Source organism: Mus caroli, unplaced genomic scaffold (genome assembly GCF_978045245.1).
Source record: "Mus caroli unplaced genomic scaffold, Mus_caroli_1 scaffold_2, whole genome shotgun sequence".
In the NCBI taxonomy this organism is placed as follows: Eukaryota; Metazoa; Chordata; class Mammalia; order Rodentia; family Muridae; genus Mus; species Mus caroli.
The window spans coordinates 139,487,216-139,514,916 of NW_028227257.1; the positions used below are offsets into that span (position 1 = coordinate 139,487,216).

A 27,701-nucleotide genomic window follows, 5' to 3' on the forward strand; every position below is an offset into this window, starting at 1 on the left:
TTTCAGATGGATAAGTAGATAGATGAATAAATGCATGAATAGATGAAGAATGATCTAGTTTATTAATTTCATTCAATTTTTTATGTATTCTTATTGTATTTAGCTATCTTAACAATAACCTTGAAAAACTATTTCTTTTGAAATGTGTTTCCTTTCCTATATAAAGAGCAACAATAAAAATAACCTGAGCTGAGGCGATGGCTTAGAATGAAAACCTGTGATAGTATCCCAGCTATTGGACACACATATCTGTAATCCCAGAAGTATGGAGGGTGGAAACTGGAAAAATCAACTGGACTTGCTGGACACTTCCCCAGCTGCAGACTCAGTGAGAAACCCTATCTCAAATGAATAAGGCATCCCATGCAAATATTGCCGGGCCTTCAGACATGCAAACACAGGAACACATATACAATGTGTATGTGATACACACACACACACATACACACACACACACACACACACACATAACATAACTCATTTCTCTCTTGATAGGCTGAATAGGAAATACATGTATTTCCAACAGCCAATCCAGATTTAGGGAAATTGTCTTTCTAGCTAGACACCATAACTGCACCATTTATTAATTTGTTCTCTGATTCTATTAGAAGGTTAATATCAATGTTAATCTTATTCTCTAAGTCACTTTAAAATGACCTCTTTGTGTCCTTGTTAAGCTTCAGTGCTTGTGCTTAGAGAAGTGTATCTTCCTTATCCCTGTTGTTGAGAAGAATATATGGATAGCTGCAAATTCAAAGTCAGATGGTCTATATAGCAACTTCTAAACCACCATGGACTCAAGAGATACTCCATATCAAGAAATCTAACAAACAAATGAGTGAATGAATATTTTGAGTGCCTAAATCTGTCCAATAGTGATCAATGCCCTAAGTTCAATCCTCCTTTTCAGCATTCCTTCAAAATATATTTACGTAACAAAACCTTCACAGTGATCCAGTTGATGGCTGTCTATGAATGCTGCATTGGCAATATGTGCCTATCATTTTATATGTCAATTGCCACAGATTAGATACAACGTAGGTTTGAAGCTCTCACTAATGTTGTCTTCCTATTGTAATGAAACCTCACAAATTAGGACAAGTACTGTGTTCTATAAATGTATACTAGTTATCATGATCAAACTTTTATGCCTGAATGAGGATCAACATGACTGCCCTCTTGTGGTTGGACACCTGAAAATATTACAAGTTCACTATCTCGTTATAACATTTTACTTTTTTTTTTTTTTGGTTTTTCGAGACAGGGTTTCTCTGTGTAGCCTTGCCTGTCCTGGAACTCACTCTGTAGACCAGGTTGGCCTCGAACTCAGAAGTAAGCCTGCCTCTGCCTCCTGGGTGCTGGGATTAAAGGCGTGCACCACCACGCCTGGCAACATTTTCTATTTTTAATTGTGTGCATGTACATGTATCTGCATGTGGGTAGATGTGACTACAGGCTCCAAGAATCTCAGAGACATTGGATCACGATGAAGCTGAAGTTACATGCAGGTGTGAGTCACCCGATATGATTCTGGGACCCAAACTCAGGTCCTTCATAAGAATAGACTGTGCTCTTAACCACTGAGCCATTTCTCTAGCTCCCATAAAAACATTTTTGAAAGTGGGCCAGCCCATGTCATTTCAAAGCATACACTTGACCACAAATGTGCAACCATAGCTGAACATTATAATGATCCATAGTAGTTTGTTTGTTTGTTGGAAATTTTCATATTAATTACATATATATGAGGAAGTCTTTAGCTAAAATGACAAGAGTGAAATCTATAAAGTTGTGTACAAAACTTAAGATGAAGGTCTAGTAGCAAGATTATTTATCTGATATCTGTGGTGCTCAGAATTTAATCCTCAACACACGTCATATCAAACAGAAACAGAATGTACTCTATACACGTAACTGTGTCTGGCTCCAGTATGGGTGCTGTAAAGAAAGCAGACATATTTGATTAAGCTAAGAAACTTCTCTTGGATATGTAATTCACTTAGACTTCTAAGTGCTTTACTTTAACTGTGTCACCATTTCCTCCAGATAGGGGAGTCTGTTCCTAGTCTGGCTTTGAACTTGCAACATTCTCACTTTAGTCTCCCATGTATGTGCACAATGCCTTGTGTGTTTGCTTTCTCTGTATGTGAAAAGAAAGGGAAATGCCTGAATAATATAAGACCAGAATTGTATTTTTATCTTTCCAATAAATCATTGAACATGGACACAGGAATCCTTTCCCCTGCTATTTGCCCTAAAAGTTTCTTTGTGCTCTGCAGTCCCCTTTTCTCTAAAAGGTATAAACTTTCAAAGTAGCAACAATGAAACTGATTACAAAGTATGCTGTGTAATAGGTTCCTTCTGCTTACACACAGCTTCAATGAATTATTGCTGTGTTAGGATTAGTATCATAAAAATATGATGTAATTTTATACAGCATATTAAAAATGTTATTTAATTTCAAAAGGATATTATCTCAAAATAAAATAATTTCACACATGTTCCCTTGGAGTATGTGATTTTAGGCATGTGCATGTGTGTGCCTGCACACACACACAAACACACACACACACACACACATACACATACTCAACACAGAAGAACATTTCCAGAAATGTAGCCTTATAGGACATGGCAAGTTTAATCTACATAATTTAATTCATCCATGTGTATTTTTTACTGTAATATGAAGGTGTATGAGCTAGTAAACATTTATCTACCAAATTTTTATTGAATTTTATATTCTTCACTGAAGCTAATTCCTTTAATAAGTTTTTGATCCAACTAACATGACTATATTGTTTACTAGCTTTAGGGTAATTGAACATGGACTTGTTTTAATTCCAATCACCTTTGCTGCCAGGAGTAGCTGCCACTTTTAGACATGATCTCATTGTTTAGGTCTGAAAAATTTTACTTCACTAAAATGTAAGTAATAATAGTAACAGTAACAATAATAAATAGTAATATTGATAGCAGTTGTAATGGCAGTAGTAAGAACAGCAGACAAGAGGGCCAGTGATTTCAGTTTCCACATTGCAGGTTTTGTCCCATCAGAACTCATGCATGTACAGATTGCCATCAACAGAGCTAAGCTCTGCTTACAATCATCAGACTGATTCTTGGAGTCTTCTCAATTGTCAGGAAATGTATACAGTTTTATATATTGCTCTTCTTTCCACCCATATACTGAGGACTGTAAATTCATAAATTTACTTCCCTCCAAACCCCTCTTACATAATTGTTGTCCAAGCATCTCTGAGATTTTGTTTTCCCTAGATGTGGGCAAACACTGTATGAATGTCTCTAAGCAGCTCCCACGCTTCTGCCCACTGATGCCTCCTTCTTGCATTCAGTGCCGGGCATTGCTGAGTTTTTCTGCGACATTTTGCTGACCGTTTCACCTCTGTACAACCCTCCATGTGCTTTGAGAAAGGAAGCACACTGCTTTCTAAAGCTCACATCCCTTTACAGGGAAGTAGATGTATTTCTTTTGATTTAATATTGTGAATTTTTGCAAGTCAAATCTGATTCAAGAATTGGTTCTTACTATTCCTGCCCTTCTGCTGTGTAGTGCCTGGGAGCTGGTTATAGCTCTCCTTGAATCTTATCACTCACGTATACTTAGAAATTATTTCAATATGACATTTCCATAATTTCTGCTACCATGTCTTTGTAATATTTATTTCTGTCTCCATGGTTATCTTTTATATATCTTTTCACCCTTTAGTATGTAGATATGGTAATCTCTTTAGATTTTTTAGTTTAACCAACATTAGTTTTAATTTTATTCTTCATGAATTCATTTCATGTATACCATGAAATATTATCAAAGCCAATCCCCTATTTTTCTCTTTCCAGTTCTCCAGGTGTCCCCATGCATGACTCCTTCCCACTTGGGGTACATCTGCTTGAAACATTATTTTTCAGTATGAAAGAAGAGGGCGTGAATACTGATGATCAATTGTTTATTCATGAGTTCAGGCAAGAAGTAAATTAATTAAACTAAGGATATATAAAAATGCCTATAGAAACTCTACAGAAAGCTAATTTTAAAATATAATTCAATACTTCAGTGTGCTGCTATGTAATTTACCTCATTCTTTCAACTTGTATTTCCAAGAATTATTTTTATTTTCAGATGTCCTAATTGTTTCTTTTCATATTTGCCTTTAGTTTTAGTGTATTTATTTATTTTTGTCTTAATCATTTAAATATACTAAATTTATTATATTATTCATTTGCTTTCTATCTGTAATCTTTACAGATATAGTTAATGTTTTACATATCTGACAATTCTGTCAAGCTAATCCTATTTTTGGTTAAATCTGCTGAACTTTAGTTGCCAAGATTTTTATGACCTTTTCTATTCTTCAGAAAAGTTATTTTTCATAATTTTGAATTTTGAGAACATGTAATGTTCAGATACTATTTGTGTGCCTCTGTGGCATTCCTATATGGCTATGTCTAGGAATGTGTACCATGGGGACTTTTATACATTTTATTAAAAGTCTTCTATTAATCTTCACCCTAGTTTTTTACATGGACATTTTCCCAAGTTGTAAAGTACCGTTTGTGAAATAAATGAGATTGTTATTGGTTTTTAGGAGAGAACAAAAGCTTTTCACTCACAGTCCAGATTTCTGAGAGCTTCTTTAAGCTACAAGTAGATTTAAATTGACAATGAAACTCGAGTTTAGACCTTTAACATGCTAGGATCATGCTGTGATCCACATATTAAGTGGAACTACAGTACTGTATCCTTCTCTATATTGACAATAATATTCCAACTTCTCAATTTATAGGCAAAATAAACATTTATATATGCAAGCACCAAGCAAATGTCATATTTTGAACATCGTTCCCATTAATCTTACATTTTTATACACTTTTGACAACACATTATAGTATTTACTATTTGTTTCTTTTGCAGCTGTTCTATTGCTAGACCAGTTACTGTTTTTCATAAAGTTTTGTTATTGTTGTTCTTTACATACTCCCACGCATTTTCTTCTCCTTCTAGGGCTCTGCCACCTAAACACAGAATTTCTAAAAACCTCTCCCAAACATATTCTGAAAAATGCCCTTACGAAATTCTTTCTGCTTCTCCAAGCTTTTGCACACTATCAATTAAGGGCTTTTGAAGGTTTGAGTCTTGTATGATCTAAAACATTCCAATACCTACCTTCACCCACTTATCTGCTCTAACCTGGATAGTTGAATCACATGTCCTTATGTCTCTTCTTTCTAGAAGAAAGTTGAAACCTCCTAAAGTGATTTTTGATGTTTCTATATTTTGCAAGAATACAGATTACCTTGCTTTTTGATAGGCACATTCTGACAAGTGTACTGTGACTTGAAAATACTGTAACCCAGAAGCAGATATAATATGCTTGGCCTACAGATCAACCACAGCATAGAGTAGAATACCTGAAATTCACTCAGGGCTCCTGTCAGCCTACAGCTGAACAAAATCATCTGAAGCTAACTTTCTAATGAACCGCTGCATATCTCATACGACTTCTTAAATACTTGTATCTAAAAAGCCCTCTGGCAGCCCAAGGGCAGTGTCTGCTGCTGCTTCCCCTCCTGACTGTCACTGCCCAGTAATGTTTGGACTGAACATGAATGCTTCTCAACCCTGCATAACACTGAAAAATCTCAGTTACAGATATCATCAGCCCAGCCTATGTGCTAGCATTTGTTGGATATTTTTGAAGTCATGTGTTTAATAATTCTCCAAATATTTTTCCAACTAGATTTCCTATAGCTGAGAAAAGAGAATGATCCCTTTGTTTTCTGCACCTCAGGTATTCATACTTTTACTCACTCATTCATTTTCTATAATGTATTTCTATAACCTAGAAATCTAAGTGTAATAAAATTTGAAATAAAGATCTTAAATAGCCTTTTGCAGTATTTTTATTTTTTCTGTACACACTAATAATCGAAGGTCCAAGATTTAAATAACTATACTAGGTATTGCATAAATTACTCATAAGGTCAAAATATGTATTCAAGGTTATATCTCCAAGAAGCTTATAGTCTTTATAAAAGATTGCATCTGTGTCCCATCTAATGCCCCTTTACCAAAAAAGAAAAAAAAAAGATATAAAGAAAGTAAGTAAATGAAGTAAAATGTAGAAAAGTAGTAAGAAGCATAAAACCTGTACTATACTTAGACTTATAATGTCTTTATCACATTGAATCTTTTATAATCTGACCTATGGAATATACCAAATTAAAAGTGGTATGCTATACTTACTCCAAATATGTTTACAAGTATGAAACTTTAAAATGTATCTACTATTGTATGTCTACTAGAAAGCTGACATTCACATAATATTAACTATTCTAATTTCACTTAAACCATTTATTATATTAAACAGTACCAAATTGAAAATTTGTATAAATAAAAGACAGCCATAAAAATAAGCAATCTGTTTTATAAGAGTCCAGATCCTTGAGAGAAACAGCTAATAGCAATATCTGAACAGTCTCTCTCACTAGATGCGTTCCAACATGAGTAACTTTTGAAAACATTATTTCATTTCCCGTATCAACAGTGAATTTTATTCATTTCAGCAGGCACAAATCAGATTTCAAATGAAAAGCAGAATGAAGAATGCAACCTTTGACCTTTTCCAAATCTTCCTCTGCTGCAGCATCATTAAATGTTCTTGGTAATGATCTTGGCAGCATATGAAAACTAAAGTGTTCTGATGTCAGTCATAGTAATTCTGAATTTTCTCTGCTTCTTGCTGCACTTGTGAAGTGTCCTTAGTTGAGTAGTATAATTTATTTCTCATTAGCATTTAGAAATGACAATTTCAGGCCTGCAGTTGCCATGTATTAAGGAAGCAGTAAAGGCAGAATGATTGGAGTCTCCTTAAGGCATCCTTTCTAAACCTGGATGCCTATGATATTATTACCTTATCTTCTAATTTCATATGAATATCTGTATACTCCCACACATTTGGCAGAAATGTCAGCTCTATTATATAGGCTATTGGCTACATGAATTTGATACTTGAATGAAAATTACTTAGCTGGAGTCTTCTAAAGGGAAGGCAATATTTAGGTAAGCGGCAGGAAAAAAAAAATTGTACCTGAAGGTGGTATACATGGGAAACATTCTCCTAAGTGGTACATGCTAGACAAATGGTGATACCCAGAGAAAATTATAGCCATTTAGATAATGCCATTCATGTAGCATTATAGTAAACTTTAAGAAAACGCTAGAATAGACAAATTGAGCAAACTACCTGTAACAATAAAAAAGTAACAGCCCATTGATCCATCTTAAATGTTTTATGTAGTTGAAGTAATCACCAAGGTAAAATGTAGTTTTTCTTCCCCGCTGTAATTTTAACAGGGTAAAATGAGATTTCCTTTGGTTTGTCACATTTGTCCTTTGTAGAATTAATCTGTAAATATTTCTAATTGTTCTATGCTTTGTATTGAAAGATTTAAATCAAAGTATACATATATATGAAGTATATATATGAAGTCAAGATAGCCCTGATTACTTAGTTATTTGTCAAAAATAAAAATCCATGATAGTATTTTAATAGAACACAACACGAAAATGGACTACAATATTTAGACACTAATTTTAAATGTTAAAATAGCACTAATATGAAAGAGGGACATATTAACATCAAGAGGCTTAAGGTGTTTTTCATATTTTAGGGTAAGGTGTATACAGTAACTAGACATCATTGCTGCCTACATTGGGCACTAATGGTAGGATAGTAAGAAATCAGTGATCTGTTACCTTTTTACTTAGTGGCAAGTGAAAGCCCTATATTACATGTAGTCCTCTTAAAATGCATTGTGCACTTGACACTATTATACAACATAAGTAATAATTTTGACATTTAACCCAGCAGTTACTCCACTTATTTGATGCCTGCCACTACTTTCTGCAAAGTGGAAATGAGCTCAGGAATTTCTTAGGTGTCAGAATTACATTTCACTATTTACTAACCTTCAGGATGCTGTATTCATATGAAGTCAGAAAAAGCACAATTATTATACTTAATTCTTTTGCAAACATAAAAATGCATGGCAGTATATTAACGTAATACAGACAAAATAAATTAGAACTTTTAGATCTTCATTTCAAATGTTAAATTCATATTCATATGATAGCGGGAGAAAGGAACAGTGCAGTCACCACATTCAAGAGGCTGGACAGAGGAATCAGGAGTGTGACACCATCATGAAACAAGTGTTCATGTTAAATTCTATGTGAGCAGAAGGTATATGGATTTTCTTTTTTTTTTTTTTTTTTGGTTTTTTTTGGTTTTTTCGAGACAGGGTTTCTCTGCATAGCTCTGGCTGTCCTGGAACTCACTTTGTAGACCAGACTGGCCTCGAACTCAGAAATCCGCCTGCCTCTGCCTCCCGAGTGCTGGGATTAAAGGCGTGCGCCACCACGCCCGGCGTATATGGATCTTCTAGACACCGAAACTGAGTTGATTTTAGATTTATTCTTTCTTTTTCTTTTTCTTTCTTTTTGTTTATTTGTTTGTTTGTTTGTTTGTTTGTTTTTTGAGACAGAGTTTCTCTGTGTAACCCTGGCTGTCCTGGAACTCACTTTGTAGACCAGCCTGGCCTCGAACTCAGAAATCTGCCTGCCTCTGACTCTGCCTCCCAAGTGTTGGGATTAAAGGCATGCCCCACCATACCTGGCTTAGATTTATTCTTTCATTACTCAGTTTTTGTGGCAGAGTCTTCCTGCCTATCCTTGTCTAGCCTTGATTTCATGTTTTTCTAACCATAACATTCAAAGCACAGGGGCTGGCTTCCATAGTTATCTTTGATTTACATTTCCCTCTTTTTATTTCATTGTTGAAATTTGTCTCCTTTTCACTATATTTTTAAATTATATTTATGTCCCAATGTCTCTCCGGTTTTATTACAAGCATATCTCTCTTTCTTCTCCCTGCCTCTCTTTTCTCTCTTCCAGCCTTACCCTCCCTTTTTCTCTGTGTGTCTCTTTTTCTGTCTTCTGTCTCTCTGCCCTTGTCTCTCTGTCTTTCTGTTTTTCTCTCTCCACCTCTCCCTTACTGCCCTCCCACAGTCTATTGTACATGCACAGCTAGATATGTAGACATGTGGGTACTTTTGTGATTACAAATGTATATGTTGTGCATATGTATGTGTGTGTAAAATTTATATATTTATAAATTTATATATTCATATTTATAGTATTATAGTATTTATTATAATAAAATAGATTTAATTACTTTTTATCTATTATTAAATAAATGTTTTAATTTAATGTATTTAAATTAAATTGAAGTAAAATTTAAATTTAATGACTAAAATGAAAAATAATTTAATTTATTTAAATAATTAAATAAAATATGATTTATTATTAAATAAATTTATTATATTTATAAGTAAAATATACTTATAGAATAAATTTATTTTTTAAAACCTTAACACTTATTCATACCCATATACATACCCTACCCTAAACCCCACTCCTATCCATACCCTAACCTCTACCCCTACCTATATCCCTTTCCTAACATCACCACCAACCCCTACCCTTGTATTTTTAATATATATTCACATGTATATAAGATTATATAAATATATATATACATATATATATATCGAGAGAGAGAGAGAGACAGAGACAGAGACAGAGACAGAGACAGAGACAGAGACAGAGACAGACAGAAGGAGAGATTACTCACAGTCTGGGATTTGAACACCTGGATTAGGTCATCTGTCCAAAGAGGCCTTGCTATGAGGCTGAGGAAGCCCCTTACCTTATTCTTACTCAATGCTAGGATGGCGAGCATTTATCCATTGTATGCTTCATACTTATAAACCACAAGGAACATCTTGTCTCTGCCCCAGCCAATGCTGGAACTGTAAGTCTGAACAACAACAACAAAAAAAAGGGAACCAAATATTAAAATAATGTAAATATTTAAAAATGCATATCTGATAAAGATCAGAACTATACATTTAATTGAATAATGTGGCAATTTATAATATAAGAAAAGAAAATATCAATTTGGGTAGATTATGGGAGAAAATTAGATATGATATAGAAAATTAAAATATGATAGAAACAGGAATAACCTTATGGCTTTAAGAAGAGTATTCCTGTGTTGGGAGACATTGATGATCAGGGGCCCGTAGTACTTCTCTGAGCCATTAATTCCTCAAGGCCAAAATGATTGGGCATTATCTGTGTTTCTCATTTGGTTTTTGTTGTTTTGTTTTGTTTTTCCAAAAAAGTTTTTTATTAGATATTTTTTTCATTTACATTTCAAATGCAATCCTGAAAGTACCCTATACCCTCCCCCTGCCCTGCTCCCCAGCCCACCCACTCCCGCTTCCTAGCTCTGTCATTCCCCTATAATGGGGCATATAATCTTCGCAAGACCAAGGGACTTTCCTCCCACTGATGGGCTACTAGGCCATCCTCTGCTACATATGCAACTGGAGACACAAGCTCTGGGGGGTACTGGTTAGTTCATATTGTTGCTCCTCCTATAGGGTTGCAGACCACTTTAGCTCTTTGGGTATGTTCTCTAGCTCCTTCATTGTGGGCCATGTATTCCATCGAATAGCTGACTGTGAGCATCCACTTCTGTGTTTGCCAGGCACTGGCAAGGCCTCACAAGTAACAGCTCTGTCAGAGTCCTGTCAGCAAAATGTTGCTGGCATATGCAATACTGTCTGGGTTTGGTGCTTGTTTATGGGATGGATCCCCGGGTGAGGCAGTCTCTGGACGGTCCATCCTTCCGGCTCAGCTCTGAAATTTGTCTCTGTAACTCCTTCTATGGGTATTTGGATCCCCACACAAAGAAGGAATGAACTATTCACACTTTGGTCTTTCTTCTTCATGAGTTTCATGTGTTTTGAGAATTGTATCTTGTGTATTCTAAGTTTCTGGGCGAATATCCACTTATCAGTGAGTGCATATCATGTGAGTTCTTTTGTGTTTGGGCTCCTCACTCAGGATGATAGCCTCCAGATCCATCCATTTGCCTAGGAATTTCATAAATTCATTGTTTTTAATAGCTGAGTAGTATTCCATTGTGTAAATGTACCACATTTTCTGTATCCTTTCCTTTGTTGAGGGAAATCTGGGTTCTTTCCAGCTTCTGGCTATTATAAATAAGGTTGCTATGAACATAGTGGAGCATGTGTCCTTATTACAAGTTGGAACATCTTCTGGGTATATGCCCAGGAGAGAGGTACTGCTGGCTCTTCCTGTAGAACTATGTCAGTTGAGAATTTATTGTTTAGCTCTGTACCCCATTTTTTAATGTTTTTTTTCTGGAGTCCAGCTTCTTGAGTTCTTAATATGTATTGGATATTAGTCCCATATTGGATTTAGGATTGGTAAAGATCCTTTCCCAATCTGTTGGTGGCATTTTTGTCTCATTGACAGTATACTTTGCCTTACAGAAGCTTTGCAATTTTATGAGGTCCCATTTTTCAATTCTCAATCTTAAAGCATAAGCTATCGATGTTCTGTTCAGGAATTTTTCCCCTGTATCCATATCTTCAAGGCTTTCCCCCACTTTCTCCTCTATAAGTTTCAGTGTCTCTGGTTTTATGTGGAATTCCTTGATCCACATAGACTTGAGCTTTGTACAAGGGGATAAGGATGGATCAATTCACATTCTTCAACATGATAACTGCTAGTTGAGCCAGCACCACTTGTTGAAAATGCTGTCTTTTATCCAGAGGATGGTTTTAGTTCCCTTGTCAAACATTGAGAGACCATAGGTGTGTGGGTTCATTTCTGGGTCTTCAATTCTATTCAATTGATCTACCTGTCTGGTGCTGTACCAGTACCACACAGTTTTTGTTGTTGTTGTTGTTGTTTGTTTGTTTTATAAATTGCTCTGTAGTACAGCTTGAGGGCAGGCATGGTGATTCCAACAGAGTTTCTTTTATTGTTGAGAATAGTTTTTGCTATCCTATGTTTTTTGTTATTCCAGATAAATTTGCCAAGTGCCCTTTCTAACCTGGTGAAGTATTGAGTTGGAATTTTGATGGGGATTGCATTGAATCTGTAGATTGCTTTCAACAAGATAGCCATTTTGACTATGTTAATCCTGCCAATCCATGAGCATGGGAGATGTTTCCATCTTCTGAGTTCTTCTTACATTTCTTTCTTCAGAGAATTGAAGTTCTTATCATACAGATCTTTCACTTCCTTATTTAGAGTCACACCAAGGTATTTTATATTATTTGTGACTATTGTAAAGGGTGTTGTTTCCCTAATTTCTTTCTCAGCCTGCTTATCCCTTGTGTAGAGAAAGGCCACTGATTTATTTGAGTTAATTTTATATCCAGATACTGCACTGAAGCTGTTTATTAGGTTTAGGAGTTCTCTGGTAGGATTTTTAGAAATATGTATATATATATACACAACTGCATATATAATACATATATATTATATATTATCATATCATCTGCAAATAGTGATATTTTGAATTCTCCCTATCCAATTTGCATTCCCTTCATCTCCTTTTGTTGTCTAATTGCTCTGGCTAAGACTTTAAGTACTATATTGAAGCTAGGGAGAAAGTGGGCAGCCTTGTCTAGTCCCTAATTTTAATGGGATTGCTTCGAGTTTCTCTCCATTTAGTTTGATGTTGGCTACTGGTTTGGTATATATTGCTTTTATTATGTTTAGTTATGGGCCTTGAATTCCTGATCTTTCCAAGTCTTTTATCATGAATGGGTGTTGGATTTTGTCAAATGCTTTCTCAGCATCTAAAGAGATGATCATGTGGTTTTTGTCTTTTAGTTTGTTTACATAGTGGATTATGTAGATGGATTTCCATATATTAAACCAACCCTGCATCCCTGAGATGAAGCCTACTTGATCATGATGGATGGTCGTTTTGATATGTTCTTCGATTCTGTTTGCAAGAATTTTATTGAGAATTTTTGCATCGATATTCATTAGGAAAATTGGCCTACCAGCATCATGAGATATGATTTTTAACTCCAAATCTTGCTTTTGTAGTGTATTGTTATATCCAGGACTTGCCTTGGTGGGAGTGCTGGGTTCTGATGATGCTGACTAGTCTTGGTTTCTGTTAGTAAGATTCTTACGTTTGCCTTTTGCCATCTGGTAATCTCTGGCATTAGTTGTTATAGTTGTCTCTGGCTGGAGCTTGTTCCTCCTGTGATTCTGTTAGCCTCTCCCAGCACTCCATGGAGTCCAACTCTCTCCTGAGTCCCAGTGGTCAGATTACTCTCTTCAGGCAAGCTCTTCTCTTGCAAGGCAGGTGCATAGAGGTCTGGAGCTCAGCTCTACCTCCTGGCTGAAGATGAAGGCCTGAAGGAACCCTGTCTAAGAAGCTCTGTTTCTTCTGTGGCCCGTGTGCTCTCCTTTGAGGACTGGTCTCTGAGAGACCTAGAATACAAGCTGATGCTCTTGCCTGAATCTTAAAGTAAGAGCCCCCTCTGGAGCCTGACTCTCCTCTGGCAGGGATGGTGTGCAGAACCAAAAAAAAAAAAAGCCATCATTCAAATGCCAGGCAAGAATTCTTATAATTCCATCTTCGTGGTTTTCTAAGAAGCTTCTTCTTTAACCCAGACAAGTGATTCTAGGGTGCTGGGCATTCTAGGGTGCCTGCAGTGGAGAGTCCTCTGGGGACAGTGGGACTGTCCTCTGAGTTCCTGCCCAAGGTGGCCAGGGGCAGGCGCAGACTGCAATGAACCCCAGCCACTGGTAGGGCAGGTTTCCGATGTCCCTCATCCTGCTGGCACAGGCCCCTCTCAGTTGTTTTGGAACACATGTGTTCCACTTACCAGTGATCCTAAGATCCTGAGTGTGGCTGGGAGGTGGTGGAACACACCTTTAATCCCAGCACTTGGGAGGCAGAGGCAGGAGGATTTCTGAGTTCGAGGCCAGGCTGGTCTACAAAGTAAGTTCCAGGACAGACGGGACTATACAGCAAAACCCTGTCACAAAACAAAATAAAACAAAACACCAAAGTCAAAAAACAAAACAAAACAACAAAATCATAAATAAATAAATAAATAAATAAATAAATCCTGAGTATGCTAGGACGCCTGGGGCGTGGAGCGTTCTCTGGGGACCGTGGGACTGTCTGCCGAGTTTGTGCCCCCTCATTTGTTAAAGATGATAAATATGGTAGGTTTTTTTGTTTGTTAATTTGTTTGTGTGTTTTTATATTTTTCTTCACATTAACTAGTGCTCAAAATTCCAAATTCAAAACTACAAATAAGATGGTAAGCAGCTAATAGATGTGTAACTATTAGTTAGATTAAAAAACAACAAAAATTTGGTCACCCTAACTGTAGTATGCCCAACAACAATTTATTTTAAATGTCTCTTAAGAAGTCCAAAGATTATATCTTCTAAAATTGTTCATTCTTTTTCTGTAAAATATTTTAAGATTATTAAGTAACCCGTTATAAAGAAAATATGTTGATTATGATTCTATGTTTTCTTGAGAGAAATGTCCTTATTCTGAGAAATCTTCAAATCTTTACATGAATCATTTCCTCTACCTGTATATAAAGATAGTACTATTTTTTCCTGCAAAACCCTCAGTTCAAAATTTTGCTGAAATGTTCAGCACATTATTTTTCTCTGACTATTATTAAGTTTTTATTAATTTTAATAATTATCAATTATTATTATGCTAGTATTGGTTTCTGGATTTACTAGAATATTAAAATTGCTAATTGGATTTACTATGTCAATTATGTGTCTTTTATGATAAATGTTATTCATTATTGTTATGTAAGGGATAGGAAAGCGGTGTTTTTATCCTATTGGCTTAATTTATATTAATTGATTTAGTCTCATTTTTAAAATCTGCATCAGTTTTTCTCAGTTTTTGCTCCTTTTTTTAGATTTTAATTCACAGTGTCAAAGACTTCATAAATACTAGGTAGCAACTAAACTGACTTCATTAGTTAATTAATTTATTTTCCTTTGCAATGTTGGCATCCTTCATAGGTCAGTGTTACCCTTGATGATCCTGCTTAGCTCTCTGAATTTAGAAAAGTGCTACAGTTCAAATGTACAGAAACAATATTTTGTACCAGCACAGCAGAGCTCTTGTTGCTATAATTCACCAAGGCAAGGTTGGCCCTGCATGTGAATTACAGAAAATATGATGAGTTCTAATGATATGCCATTCAATGATTTTCCTGGGCTTATGATGTCTAGAAATTCCTCATTTCAGACATTTAAGTGATGTTCTGACATTAAGACCTTCTCCTTAATATCCTTAAGAAGTTATAATCATGACATTAGTTTATCTTCTGTCTTCTGTGCCTTTCTAGAGGACTAGAATTCTGATCACACTAGTAAATGGGATAGAAATCAAATCAAGCACAATCCATGATATGTTTCTTATATTTCTTTTTACATCTTTCGCAGAATTTCCAACCTGTGAGCCTCTGACTCAGTTCATATGCAAGAGTGGGAGATGCATCAGCAACAAATGGCACTGCGACACTGGCAAGTACCAACTGCTCACTGCACAGCATTGAACAGGTTGGGGCACAGCTGTCTGGGCTGTCTGGCTTCCTTCAAAGGGAATTGCAAACAAACTTGTACTGCCAAACAAAGTGGCTAAGAAAAGTGGTGAGCAGGAAGCTGGCATGTCACTGGAGATCAGCATTAAGGATAATGGAGCATGATATTTGCCCTATGGGGATCTGACAGAGCTTCATTTTCAGATATCCATGTCCAAAGATGAATATAGGGAATAATTACGGAAATGACCTAGACAATTCAGGTTCGAAAGCATTTAGGTAACATTGGTAGTTAATGAATCATTACAGAAATTTCCCTATGCCAATTTGCAATATCTGAATAAAGTGCCTGTTCTTTGGAAATTTTGGTTATGAATTTACCTTTCCTTTTCTAAAATTATGAGTAAATATACACAAAAGATATAAATGTAAAAGAAAAATGTTTTTCCACGTTTTTACTAGCTTTCAGTATTTCTTTCCAGATGACGACTGTGGAGACAGGAGTGATGAGGTGGGCTGTGTACACTCCTGCCTTGATGACCAGTTCAGATGTTCAAGTGGTCGGTGTATCCCAGGGCATTGGGCCTGTGATGGTGACAATGACTGTGGAGACTTCAGTGATGAAACACATATCAATTGTACAAAAGAGGGTGAGTAATGGTATTTACTTATGAAATCTCACTAGAGTTTGATATGTGTTTAAACTATTTATAGTTCATTATTATATCATACACTAATTGTTCATCACTTTAAGAATATACATGTAGAACAGGACAAAATAGGATCTCTGTTTTTTTAATTTTTCTCTTTCTTCTTACTGGTTTCTTACTTCAGTGGTAGCCACTGTCTTGTTGATTTCTGTGCCCTTTGCTTTCTACATTCATTAAATATTTTGTTAGCATTATACCCATCTTATGCGAATTCTAAAGTGTCTCAAAAGGGAAAAATAATTATACAAAATGTAAAGTTATCATTTAATACTATGTCAAATCTCTTTCCTTGAAATTTGAGATAAGCATTTAATAAGTCTATTTCCCCACATTTCTATTTCCAGCTAATTGGCTAACCTGAATAAAATAAAAGAGAACAAAGAGCTCATGGCTGTAGTTCTTAGTATATCTGTGATAAAGCAGACCTTGTCAATAGCATACATTGCATTATAAAGCATCATCTACTATCAGGCATGTTAGGTAGTACCTTATGCTTTTATTGCTTTGAAGAGACACTGAGACCAAAACAGCTCTCATAAAGGAAAACAATTAATTGGAGCTGGCTTACAGTTTCAGAGGTTTAGTCCATTATCATCATAGTGGGAAGGAAGGCAATGTCCAAGTAGATATCATGCTGGAGAAGGAGGTGAGAGTTCTACATCTTGATCCACAGGCAGCAGGAGACTCTGTGCCACACTGGGCATAGCTTAAGCATAAGAAACCTCAGAACCTGCATGCATAGTGACACACTTCCTCCAACAAGCCCACATCTATTTCAATAAGGCCACACTCCCTAATAGTGTCACTCCGTATGGATGAAGCATTGAAACACACGAGTCTTTGGGTCCCATTCCTATTTAAACCACCATATTCAGATAACAACAATATTATAGTCACAGAAATGTGTTAGCTCATAAGCAATATTGTCATCTTTATCATTTAATAGACAATTCTTTCTTTCTGTCTTTCTCTCTTTGGTGGGGGTGTTTAAGTCATCTATTGTAGAAAGGCAGAGAGAGGAAGATTAGAGAAGCAGAGGCTGGCCATGGCAACATGGAGAGAGGGGGGAGGGGAAGGGGATAACTAAAATGATTAAAAACCCATGGTTTCCTTCTAAATAGGTGACATGCACACGGACAAACAATAGTGTTCTTTATTTAAAGTGTTGAAATCTGGAAATCAATTATACTGTGACTGTTTAGTTTTCCAAGCCTTTCCTCAGTAGATACATCTGTGTTCTCCAACTATTTCACAAATCACATGAGTGCTAGTGTCTCAGGGATATTCTTTCATATGGTATTCTCTCTGTCTTTGGAAAGAATGGCTAGGTGCCTACTAGATTTTTAGAAGAAAGACCCTGGATTTTGTCAGAATTTGCCAATTGGTTCCTTTTTTTTTTTTGGACAATAAGACAAAAATCACAGTAATGATTCAAATATGGCTGTTCAATCCCTGATCCCTGAGACAAGCAAACACAAAAAAAATCTGTTGTTGGTCTTGACATGATTAATAATTTTGGAGTGGGTAGGTAAACAATAGAAGCTAGAAAAGAACCAGAAAATTACTAGGAAACTTTTTCCTGTGGATATTTGAATTCAATTGTCTTCAAATCAGGAGGCTATTGAATTATTCATAGTGTTAATATTAAATATTATCTGTCTCTTATTCTCTAGTATGCAATAATTTCATGTCCTCTCTTCATTTCTTTCTCATGCCTCTCTCAATGGATTTATTCCTGAGATATATAAAATAAAAACTCTGGTTATTAAGCAGGCATAGAAAAAATTGCAAGAAGGTATTTTTGTTCTTAAGATAAATATTTGAAGCATTCATCTGGAGGGTGGTTGACACCTCATTACTGCACTGCAGTTCAACTCATTTGCCCTCCTCACATATGCCTGTTCAGGCTTCTCATAGGGTGTGCATCTGTGGCCTGCTGGCAAGACACCATAATATGCTATAAAAGATAAATTGCCCTAAGTTAACTTATTTTCATCTGAGAAATAGGATTCTATCACTCCTTCCTATGCTTATTTGTTGCAAGTTAAGAGACCATCATTGTACATTAAGGACTTTGAAAGTACCATTCAGCCTCGAAATTATCCAAAGTCTCTTGTAGACTCTAGAGAGTGCTTCCAGTTGGATTATCATATGAGAAGAGACATTGGAATGCTTATAGTTTACAACTCAGTTTCCCCACATATTGCTGCTTTAAAGGCCAAATTGTCAGGGTGACCTTCTTATGTGGTAGGATAGTAAGGACATTGTTGAGAGAATCTACATAATTCATGGACATGTTTCAAGAAACATATGAGAGAGCTTGACTTATTTTTAGTTTTGAGTTGTAAACTACACAAGGATTCTCTAATTAAACAGGCTGCAGGATAAGGACAGGTGATAGGAATTGAGCAAAGAAGACACTCTAGGATGGCTTTAGGAAAAGACAATCCAGAGTATTTCAAATCAAATTCATTAGTTTCATTCTTTATTATTTTGATTATACTTTCTGGTATGGAAGTTATAAAATAATATTGGCATATAGACAGAAAGGTATTATTATACATAATGCACGTAAGGCTAGTAGTGAATTTATGTTATTAGTCATGTATTTCAGTTTCAAAACATGCTGCAGAAGAAAGAGCAGGAGTTTCTGGCTTGAGTTTGAAGACTAGTTGTCAAAACTCATTAAATCCCCAAATGACTCCTCAGCCCTTTGCTGTACTTCTTGGAAGACAGAGCATATGGTACAGCCCCTGTAGACTCAAGGTATTTTCAAAGGAAGCAAGCAGTACATAATGAAAGTTTCCATATAGAATGTCCATTTGATAAAATTCTTACTCAATTCGTGTTCTCACTGACAACACATTCATAAAGGAATTATATCTATGGCCATGGTTGCTTATTTATCAAAATGGATAGGCATTCCTAGGAGAATACATCTCTTCTGGATTAACAAACTTCTATCCCTTTGTCTTTTAATTTTATGTTGTTCAGTTTTCTCATAATTTACTATAGTCAAAGAACACACAGTGTCTTCATAAAGCACTTTTACACATATACACACATACTCTCACACACACACATGCAAGCACATGTGAAAGAGTCAGCATTTGAGAGGAAAACAGGAAAAAAAGAGAGTGACAGAGAGACAGAGACAGAGATAAAGAGACACAGAGAGGTAAAAAAAATACAGTAAAATTTGTAGTAGAAAACCACCTTCAGAGGCAAAGGGAAGGAGATATCAGGGGAGGGACTTGGGGGGCGGTAAAGGGGAGAAAGGATTTGAGACAAATAGATAGATAGATTAATTAATTAATAATTAATTATTTAAAAAGCAAGAGTTCCACAAAATTTTTATCCTTTCCTTGGCTTTGGATCCTGTCTCTCAACAATTCAACTGAACTTTCTGTTTTGCTGTCTCATTTCTTTTGTAGTAACCATGAATCTTTTCTCTCTCTCTCTTTTTTTTTTTAATTACGTATTTTCTTTATTTACATTTCAAATGCTATCCCCTTTCCCGGTTTAACCCTAATAACTCCCTATATCATACCCCCATCCCTCTGTTTTTATGAGGGTATTCTCCCACTCACCCATCAACCCACTCCTGCCTCCCCACCCTTATATTCCCCAAAACTGGGGCATCCAGCCTTCACAGGACCAAGGGCCTCTTCTCCCATTGATGCCTGAAAAGACCATCCTCGGTCACATATGCAGTTGGAGTCATAGGTCCCTCTATATGACTTCTTAGATGGTGGTTTAGTCCCTGGGAACTTGGGGATGATCTGGTTGGTTGATATTGTTATTCTTCCTATGGGGTTACAAACCTCTTCAGCTCCTTCAGTCATTTCTCTAACTCCTCCACTGGGGACCCCATGCTCAGTCCAATTGTTGGCTGAGAGCATCCGCCTCTGTATTTGTCAGGCTCTGGCAGAATCTCTCAGGAGACAGCTATATCAGGACCCTGTTAGCATGCATTTCTTGGCATCCACAATAGTTTCTGGGTCTGGTGACTGTATATGGGATAGATTCCCAGGTAGGGCAGACTCTGGATGGCCTTTCCTTCAGGCTCTGCTCCACACTTTGTCTCCCTATTTGCTCCCATGAGTATTTTGTTCCCCCTTCTAAAGACCAAAGCACCCACACTTTGTTCTTCCTTCTTCTTGAGCTTCATGTTGTCTGTGAATTGTATCGTGGGCATTCCTAGATTTTGGGCTAATATCTACTTATCAGTGAGTGCATACCATGTGTTTTCTATTTTGATTGGGTTACCTCACTCAGGGTGATATTTTCTGGTTCCATCAATTTACCTAAGAATTTCATGAAGTCATTGTTTTTAATAGCTGAGTAGTAGTCCATTGTGTAAATGGAGTACTACATTTTCTGTATCCATTCCTCTGTTGAAGGACATCTGGGTTCTTTCCAACTTCTGGCTATTATATATAAGGCTTTTACGAACAGTGGAGCATGTCATGGTATGTGTTGGAGCATCTTTTGGGTATATCCGAGGAGTTGTATAACTGGTTCCTCGGGTAATACTATGTCCAATTTTCTGAGGAACCACCAGACTGAATTCCAGAGTGTAACCATGACTTTTGTGGGGTTTGTTTGTTTCTTTTTCTTGCCTTGCCTTAGGTGAATAGTTTTTGTTTTGCCTATTTCTCCTTTACATTTTTAAAATGACTGGCTGGAATCAGCCATTATGTGGGAAGCACTTGAAAGCCAAACATGGCTGTTTATATTTTTACTAAAAGTTTCTTTCAAGCAGCGAGAAACAGGGGCAGAATAGAGAGCACACTAAATGGGAATGGCGTTGGCTTTTGAAACCCAAAGCCCATCCATAATGGCATACTTCCTCTAAAAAGGCCACATTTCCTAATCCTTCCCAAACCATTTCATCAACTCAAATATATGAGTCTATAAGGACCATTCTCATTCAAATTACTTTAATAAGTAAAGATATTCTGCGAAAGTGATATCAATTTTTCTTATGAGTGTTCAGATCTGTAGGTAAAATAGTAAAACAAGAACCCTGGACACTCTTGATACTTAAAATCACAAAAGCATAAGGTAATTCCTATCTCACTTTGACAGTTTAATTTATTTAAATTATGTAACATTCTACTCATGCCTTTTTCAAAATCTGAACTTTATTTTACCTTTTTGATATAAGATACTGCTAATTTCCTTATGTGGCTATTTCTTTACATTAGTCACCTCTAAAAATATTAAGTTGATATCAAATAATTTAGCATATTCATGATAGAGGAAGTGACAGGTTTTTTTTCAAGTTTAGATTTCATCTAATTATTGCAGTTTTTACGAAATATTCTTCAAATACTTTCATCCTCCACTTTAAAGGGACATTTGATTATGGTTCTTGGCCATTGCATTTTACTGTCTTCTGTCTGGCCGCTGGACCTACTTATTGCTGCTGCACAACTTGCTTGATGCTTATCTCATGCTTTTGATGTTCCCAAATTATAAAAAGAAACCAGAATGATTTCAGTGTATCTTTACTTTTGTGCCCATGCGTGCACATTTAATAATAATTTAATGGACCATTAATAATAATTTACATAGATTTATTGTTGGAAAACAACTTTTATTTATGTTGAGAGAATAGATGCCATATGTATTGAGTCTTTTTATATACTGAGATCCTGGTTTATACATAAATGATGTAAAAGAACCTGGCATTACATAATGATGTACAAATTTCCCGGTATTGATATAGGTCTGCTCTCCTTTGAATAAAATGCCGTTTTTATGTAGTAATTATTGGCAATTTCAATACAGAATTAAATAAAATAAAGATATATGATATTTCTCTTCTATATATTTTCTATAAAGTTGTTAGGGATTTTTAAATCTTTTTTTTTTTAAATCTACTGTCTAAGTAGTAAGTACCAGTGAGAAATGGTACTTATGCTGATAAATGGGGGCAAAAAATAAACCAACATGTGTTGATTCATAAAGTTCAAGATACTTGTTCAGAATTTCACAGCTTGAGTTCTTTATAAAGATCATGTGTTTCTCCTCTGCCAGCTGTTTACATTTTTATTTAGCATATTCTGTTTGTTCTAACTTTATGTGAGCTGACATTTATATTATATTATCTCCAAACAATTACTGTCATTCTCTGAAGGATATACTTGGTTTTATGTAAAGATGAAAGAAGAAAACACCTTTCCTTTTTACTACAGGCCATTGTAATGGAATTCTCAATGGGTGCTTTACAGTCTCTGACCTTTACATTAAACAGTAGTGATAAGTCTGTCTGACCTTCCTCTAAATTTTAATCTACTTTATCTCTCACAATTCATCTTATTAAATCGATTCTGGAAGCCTTCGACTGGAGCAGCTGTGGACATTCCTACACAAACAATTTAATGTCTTTCTCTGAAATCTTTTCTTTTCATAAGAGGTTTGTTCTATAGATATAAAAAATTAGGAAGCAAGAAGAAGATCACAGACTATGAGCTGAATTACTTTGTGTCACAGATAAGGACATGTATTCAGCTAAAGAAAATCTCATCGGTTTAGAGTGTAAAGAACTGCTTTTTTGTTTGTTTGTTTTGTTTTAGTTGTTTGGTTTTTGGTTTTTTAGCTTTTGTCTGTTTGCTTTTGGACATGAAGTATTGTGGCTTGTGCTTTTGAATTAGGAAGATATTTTCTGCAGATTTCAACAAAAATGATCATTTGAACTGTTTTACTGGAAAATGAAGAAGTGTTGAAAGTACCACAAGCCAGACCAGCCTTCTATCTAGGGTTCTATGTGCACTCAGAACAGTTGTGTAAACCTGATTTTCAGCTGGAGATTTAGGCTACTCCCTTGGTAATAGAAAAAGGTGAAACAAAGGAAGCACAACACTTGAATTCTCACCTGCATCGGGTACTTCCCTATCAAATAGTCAAATGAAGCAGCAGGGTCTAGTCTTTTTCATGTAAGAACCAAAACACCAAAATTTAATTTAGAGAGCTCCTTTCACTTATTTTTCTTTCATGCAACATTCAAATAGTGTTTTCTAATTATTTCTTAGATTTTGGTAAATTGTAAGAAAAGTTTGTTATCTTCAAATGCTGCTCCTTCATACTATAGATTTGTTTCTCTCCTTTCACAAACTTCCCTTCCTCTACATTCTTAGAGCACCTTCTTGTGCAGAGCAGACAACAGAACAGTAAGGTGTTGTTGTTGTTGTTGTTGTTGTTTTTCCTGTTATTCATTTACCTTAGAAGAAGGACCTAGGTTCTGGGCAACTGATAGCTCAATCTGTGTATTTTCTGTTTTCAGGGTGGTAAAAGCTTTTTAAAAAAATCCATTAGGGTCCTTTCAGCAAAGTCTTGCAGACCCTGATATAGCTGTCTCTTGTGAGACTATGCTGGGGCCTAGCAAACACAGAAGTGGATGCTCTCAGTCAACTATTAGATGGATTACAGGGCCCCCAATGGAGGAGCTAGAGAAAGTACCCAAGGAGCTGAAGGGGTCTGCAACCCTATAGTTGGAACAACATGATGAACTAACCAGTACCCTGGAGCTCTTGTCTCTAGCTGCATATGTATCAAAAGATGGCCTAGTCGGCCATCACTGGAAAGAAAGGCCCATTGGACTTGCAAACTTTATATGCCTCAGTACAGGGGAACGCCAGGGCCAAAAAGTGGGAGTGGGTGGGTAGAGGAGTGTGTGTGTGTGGGTGGGGGGCGGGTATGGGGGACTTTTGGGATAGCACTGGAAATGTAAATGAAGAAAATACCTAATTTTAAAAAAAACAAAACATCCATTAGCACACTTCCTGCTCAGTCTCTGTCTCTAAACTTCTTTGTTGATTGTTTTGTGATGAAACCTAGACATTGACTTCTGCCTTCCTTTTGCATACACTCCTCTACTCCTTTTGCATACACTCCTCTACTCCTTTTGCATACACTCCTCTACTCCTTTTGCATACACTCCTCTACTCCTTTTGCATACACTCCTCTACTCCTTTTGCATACACTCCTCTACTCCTTTTGCATACACTCCTCTACTCCTTTTGCATACACTCCTCTACTCCTTTTGCATACACTCCTCTACTCCTTTTGCATACACTCCTCTACTCCTTTTGCATACACTCCTCTACTCCTTTTGCATACACTCCTCTACTCCTTTTGCATACACTCCTCTACTCCTTTTGCTTGTTAGTTCTGTGATTTAGAGAATCTACTTAATATCCTGAAGTTGCACAAAGTGAATTTTTGCTATTTGCAAAAATTTTAAAAGTATTCATTTAGGAAGGATAAATGGGGACCATAGTACGTATATGCAGATCAGTTATGATGGAGGGAGATACTGGGGGGGAGGGGGGTAGTCTTCCCTTCATCAATGGATTCAGAAGAGCAAAGTAGGGTTGCCAAACTTGAACTGAATGTAACATCCAAACTTTATCCCTACATGAGCAAGATTAGGTAGACGTGGGTGAGATGGAGTTCTGTCTGTACAGCTGCCATTTGAGCAAACACATTTCTGCTCTTTACTAATCCACAGTGATTTCTTTGTTGTATTTTTTCTATTACGTATTTTCCTCAATTACATTTCCAATGCTATCCCAAAAGTCCCCCATACCCTCCCCCCCACTCCCCTACCCACCCATTCCCACTTTTTGGCCCTGGCATTCCCCTATATTGGGGCATATAAAGTTTGCAAGTCCAATGGGCCTCTCTTTCCAGTGATGGCCGACTAGGCCATCTTTCGATACATATGCAGCTAGAGTCAAGAGCTCCGGGGTACTGGTTAGTTCATAATGTTGTTCCACCTATAGGGTTGCAGACCCCTTCAGCTCCTTGGGTACATTCTCTAGCTCCTCTATTGGGGACCCTGTGATCCATCCAATAGCTGACTGTGAGCTTCCATTTATGTGTTTGCTAGGCCCTGGTAGTCTCACTGGAGACTGCTATATCAGGGTCCTATCAGCACAATCTTGCTAGTGTATGCAATGGTGTCAGCATTTGGAGGCTGATTATGGGATGGATCGCTGGATATGGCAGTCTCTAGATGGTCCATCGTTTTGTTTCAGCTCCAAACTTGTCTCTGTAACTCCTTCCATGGGTGTTTTGCTCCCATTTCTATGAAGGGGCAAAGTATCCACACTTTGGTCTTCGTTCTTCTTGAGTTTCATGTGTTTTACAAATTGTAACTTATATCTTGGGTATCCTAAGTTTCTGGGCTAATATCCACTTATCAGTGAGTACATATCATTTGCGTTCTTTTGTGATTGGGTTACCTCACTTAGGATAATGCCCTCATTAGGTCCAACCATTTGCCTAGGAATTTCATAAATTCATTCCTTTTAATAGCTGAGTAGTACTCCATTGTGTAAATGTACCACATTTTTTGTATCCATTCCTCTGTTGAGGGGCATCTGGGTTCTTTCCAGCTTCTGGCTATTATAAATAAGGCTGCTATGAACATAGTGGAGCATGTTTCTTTCTTACTAGTTGGAACATCTTCTGGATATATGCCCAGGAGAGGTATTGCAGGATCCTCTGGTAGTACCATGTCCAATTTTCTGAGAAACCACCAGACTGATAAGAACAAACAAATGTAAAAACAAACCAACATACAAAAGCAACCAACAAACCAACCAAAAAACAAACAAATAAAAACACCGCCAGTAATTCTCAGTGTATTTGACTGAGAAGAAGCATTGACTCGAAATTTAAAGTAATTTGCAAATTAAGTAATTGAGGAAAATCATGGTATTGTTTTTCTCTTTTTTCATTTTTGCCTCAGTGATGTTATATTTGTTTCCTCACAAAACACAATTCAATATAAATTTAAGCTCTATCTAATTGCTAGGTAATGTTATATCCATTTTCAATGAAATATAAATTGAATGGATTAACTTTACTCTCACACAGATTGATTTATTTTCTTTGAAAATGTTAATGCTGAGATATCAAAATAATGTTAATTATTAATGGATTTTATTCATAATTAAAATGTGTTTATTTTTAAGATAAACTAAGAGTGAGTGGGTGGGAGTGGGAGCGCCCTCATCGGAGCAAGGGGAGGGAGAATGGCAAAAGGAGGTTTTGGAGGGGAAATCAGGAAAAAAATAACATTTGAAATGTAAATGCATAAAAAATCCAAAAAAAGTAAAATTATATCTTTAAATTTCATTTGAACCTTACTAGTGCAAACAACTTTTACATCAATTGCAAAGAAAACTCAAGGATTTTCACTCAGTTAACAAGAAAAAGACTGTTTGGGTTTTTTTTCTTCTTCTTTTCACACAATATATCCTGATTAAAGCCCCCCCTCTACTTCTCCCACTTCCTCCCCAGCTTCCTTCCTTATAGAATCCATTCTTTCCCTTTCTGTCTGTAATTAGGAAAGAGCAGGCTTCTAAAAGTTAACAAATCATTTGACAAAATAAAATATAATAAGATAAAGCCAAATCCATTACATCGAGGCTAGACAAAGCAAACTCAAGGGCAGGCACAAGAATCAGAGACCCACTCATACACAGTCTCAGGAATCCTGGAAAAGTACTCAACTGAAAGTTATAATATATATGCAGAGGATCTAGTGCATGGCTGGTGATCTATTTTATGACTAATATCCACTTTTAAGTGATAACATCACATGCCTATCCTTTTGGGACTGGGTTATCTCATTCAGGATGATATTCTCAAGTTCCATTTGCTAGCAAAATTCATGATGCCTTTGTTTTATAATATCATATCATTTAGTATATGTTCCACATTTTCTTTATCCATTCTTCAGTTGAGAGGCATCTAGGTTGTTTACAGTTTCTGGCTTTTAGGAATAAATCTGCTATGAACATAGTTGATCAAGTGTGTTTGTGGAATGTTGAAGCATCTTTTGGGTATATGCCAAGGAGTAGTATAAGTGGGTCTTGAGTTAAAATTCTTCCAGGTTTTCTGAGAAACCACCAAATTGATTTCCAAAGTGCTTATACAAGTTTGCACTCCCACCAACAAAGAAGGAGTATTCCACTTGCTCCACATTCTTGCTAGCAAATGCTATCTCGTGAGTTTCTGTTCTTAGCCTTTCTGATGGGTGTAAGATGGAATCTCAGAGTTGTTTTGATTTGCATCTTCCTGATGACTAAGGACTTTGAACATTTCTTTAAGGGCTTCACAACCATTCAAGATTCCTCTGTTGAGAATTCTGTGTATTTCTATACCCCATTTTTATTTAGGTTATTTGGGTTGTTGGTATCTAATGTCTTGAATTTTTTAATATATTTTGGATATTAGCTCTCTGTCAGATGTAACATTGATGAAAAATTCTTTCGAAACCTGTAGCCTGCAGTTTGGGCCTATTGAGAGGGTCCTTTGCTTTACAGAATCTTTTCAGTTTCATGAGGTCCTACCCATCAATTTTTAATCTTAGAGCTTGACTCATTGGTGTTCTATTTAGGAACATTTGTCTCCTGTAAGAATTTGTTCAAGGCTATTTCCCACTTTCTACTCTAT

General features: G+C 36.3%; 1 protein-coding gene across 3 annotated transcripts in view; it reads left to right on the forward strand.

Moving 5' to 3' along the window:
- The window catches only part of Lrp1b (LDL receptor related protein 1B), a 2,026,300-nt gene that overhangs the window by 1,203,637 nt on the left and 794,962 nt on the right, over positions 1 to 27,701 (forward strand). For all 3 annotated transcript variants that reach the window (XM_021181392.3, XM_029472167.2, XM_029472172.2), the window contains exons 19-20: positions 15,419 to 15,499; positions 15,999 to 16,166. In XM_021181392.3, coding sequence (XP_021037051.1) covers positions 15,419 to 15,499; positions 15,999 to 16,166 — 249 coding nt within the window. The remainder of the gene's footprint in view (positions 1 to 15,418; positions 15,500 to 15,998; positions 16,167 to 27,701) is intronic.